General features: G+C 39.6%; 1 protein-coding gene across 1 annotated transcript; it reads right to left on the bottom strand.

The window, feature by feature from the left end:
- Positions 1-311: 311 nt before the first annotated feature.
- On the bottom strand, positions 312-1,259 carry LOC107954128 (NAC domain-containing protein 90-like). The gene is given in 3 exon segments (NM_001327620.1): positions 312-674; positions 771-1,066; positions 1,163-1,259. Coding segments are annotated over 3 exon segments (648 nt in total). The 5' UTR covers positions 1,221-1,259; the 3' UTR covers positions 312-380.
- Between the last annotated feature and the right edge of the window lie 477 nt (positions 1,260-1,736).

The raw sequence follows: 1,736 nt of genomic DNA, 5'->3' as shown, positions 1-1,736 counted from the left end.
GGTAGTCTTTCTTCAAACCTTGTCCTATTTCATCATTTTGTTTGAGTTATTTTGTTTGCTTGTCTTCAGGTGTTGAGTTTTACAATGGGATTCAGCAGAGAGTAACGGCAAGTGCATCTTCAAATTGAATAGACCTAAATAGCACTGACAGATATCTCTACAAAAACAATGGGATTTTCCCTAACTTCGATTTCTCGAAAAAAATTTAATCCTATTTTACATAAAATGATCTCTTAAGATCTTTGATTATTTGTTATTACATCTACATTAACCTTCATGTTGAAGATGAAAAACTGCTACTTACTGAAGTTAGATTTTACTCGTGCTTTTTGGTACAATCCTATCTACCACATCAAGGAGTGGTTACTTATTAATGTTTGCTAAACTCCAGTCCAGTTCATTTGTTCCCATCCTAAGGGAGGTTCTTCGAGATCGTTAACCATCTCCCAAATATCATCTTCATTTGCCTCTGGTTGATCAGAGTGGTCTCCTCCAGTGTGTGAAGTACTTGAGGAGCTTGTTACCTCCATCATAGAGGCTCTCTCTAAAAATGTTGCAGTCCTATTCTCATGAAGTTGTGTTGCTTTTGGTACAGGTTCGAGTGGGCGTCTATCGAATGCTTGAAAGCTGCCTGATACCACGTAGATTCGACACAAACTGAATTCGTGTCTCAACTGCATTAAGAATATTTCAAGAAATGATTAGAAATGGGAGAAGTTCATATCGAGCTTTTGAGCCTGAAGAACAGTATGCAACTATATACTGCTCACCATCGGAGTCGTGGTAACAGCAGTCGGGTTGGGCACAGCTTCTATAGCTCTATACTCATTCATCTTCCATTTGGTTTTCTTCCCAGAAGGAGCTTTCCCCTTATAGAAAACCATTGTTTTCTTCATTCCGATCACTCGGTCATCGGAGGAGTAGACATAGCTGGGAGACCCTGTTGCCTTCCAGTAGCCAGAAGCAGTAGTTCGGTTAGCTCTCCCACCTCGAGCTTCCCTCTCTTGTCTTGGTGTGAAGTAAAACCATTGCTCAGTGTCTCGTCTACAACGCTCCCCCGCAAGCTCTGCGACAAAAGAAGGAACATGTTAACTTACTAAACCGGTCAGTTTTAAGCATGTTTAAAATTGAAGAATGTAATGAGGAGTGAAGAAAGCAATACGAGGAAGGTCCCATGGCTCGACATCGTAAATGTTGAGAACAGGAATAACACTGTGCATCTCTTGTCTCCGGCCGTCTAACTGGTTGCGTAGGTAGAAGGAAACTAACTCTTCTTCTGTAGGAAAAAACCGAAAACCAGCTGGGATCTCCATTAGCAGTACGTTGTTCTTAGGGGTTTTTTTTTTTAATGTCCTTTGCTGTGCTATGCTTTTTCTTTTGGGTGGAAATGGCTGTTAAATAGGGGGGATGGATGAAGGGAGAGGGATTGCCGAGTGAAATTGGAAAATTGGGTTATGTTTAGGATTGGGTAGAAACTTCCACGCGGTTATATGATGAAACATAATGTTCTTTTCTCCCTGTAGATTCCCTCATTGCTTTCTTCCAATCAAATCTCATGTTGAAGCAGTCAGCCTCTTCTCTCTCTCTACTTATTTCCGCATTATAATTAAACGGTTGATTAAATTACCCATGATTCACTTTAATTTTGGATTTATCTCTCACACCTTTACTCTTTACAAAAAAAAAAAAACACTATTACTTCATTTTAAATTAGTCCTTCAACTTTAAAGCTTTCT

This window comes from Gossypium hirsutum, chromosome D07 (genome assembly GCF_007990345.1).
Source record: "Gossypium hirsutum isolate 1008001.06 chromosome D07, Gossypium_hirsutum_v2.1, whole genome shotgun sequence".
Classification (NCBI taxonomy): domain Eukaryota; kingdom Viridiplantae; phylum Streptophyta; class Magnoliopsida; order Malvales; family Malvaceae; genus Gossypium; species Gossypium hirsutum.
This window is presented reverse-complemented; position numbering and strand designations above follow the sequence as displayed.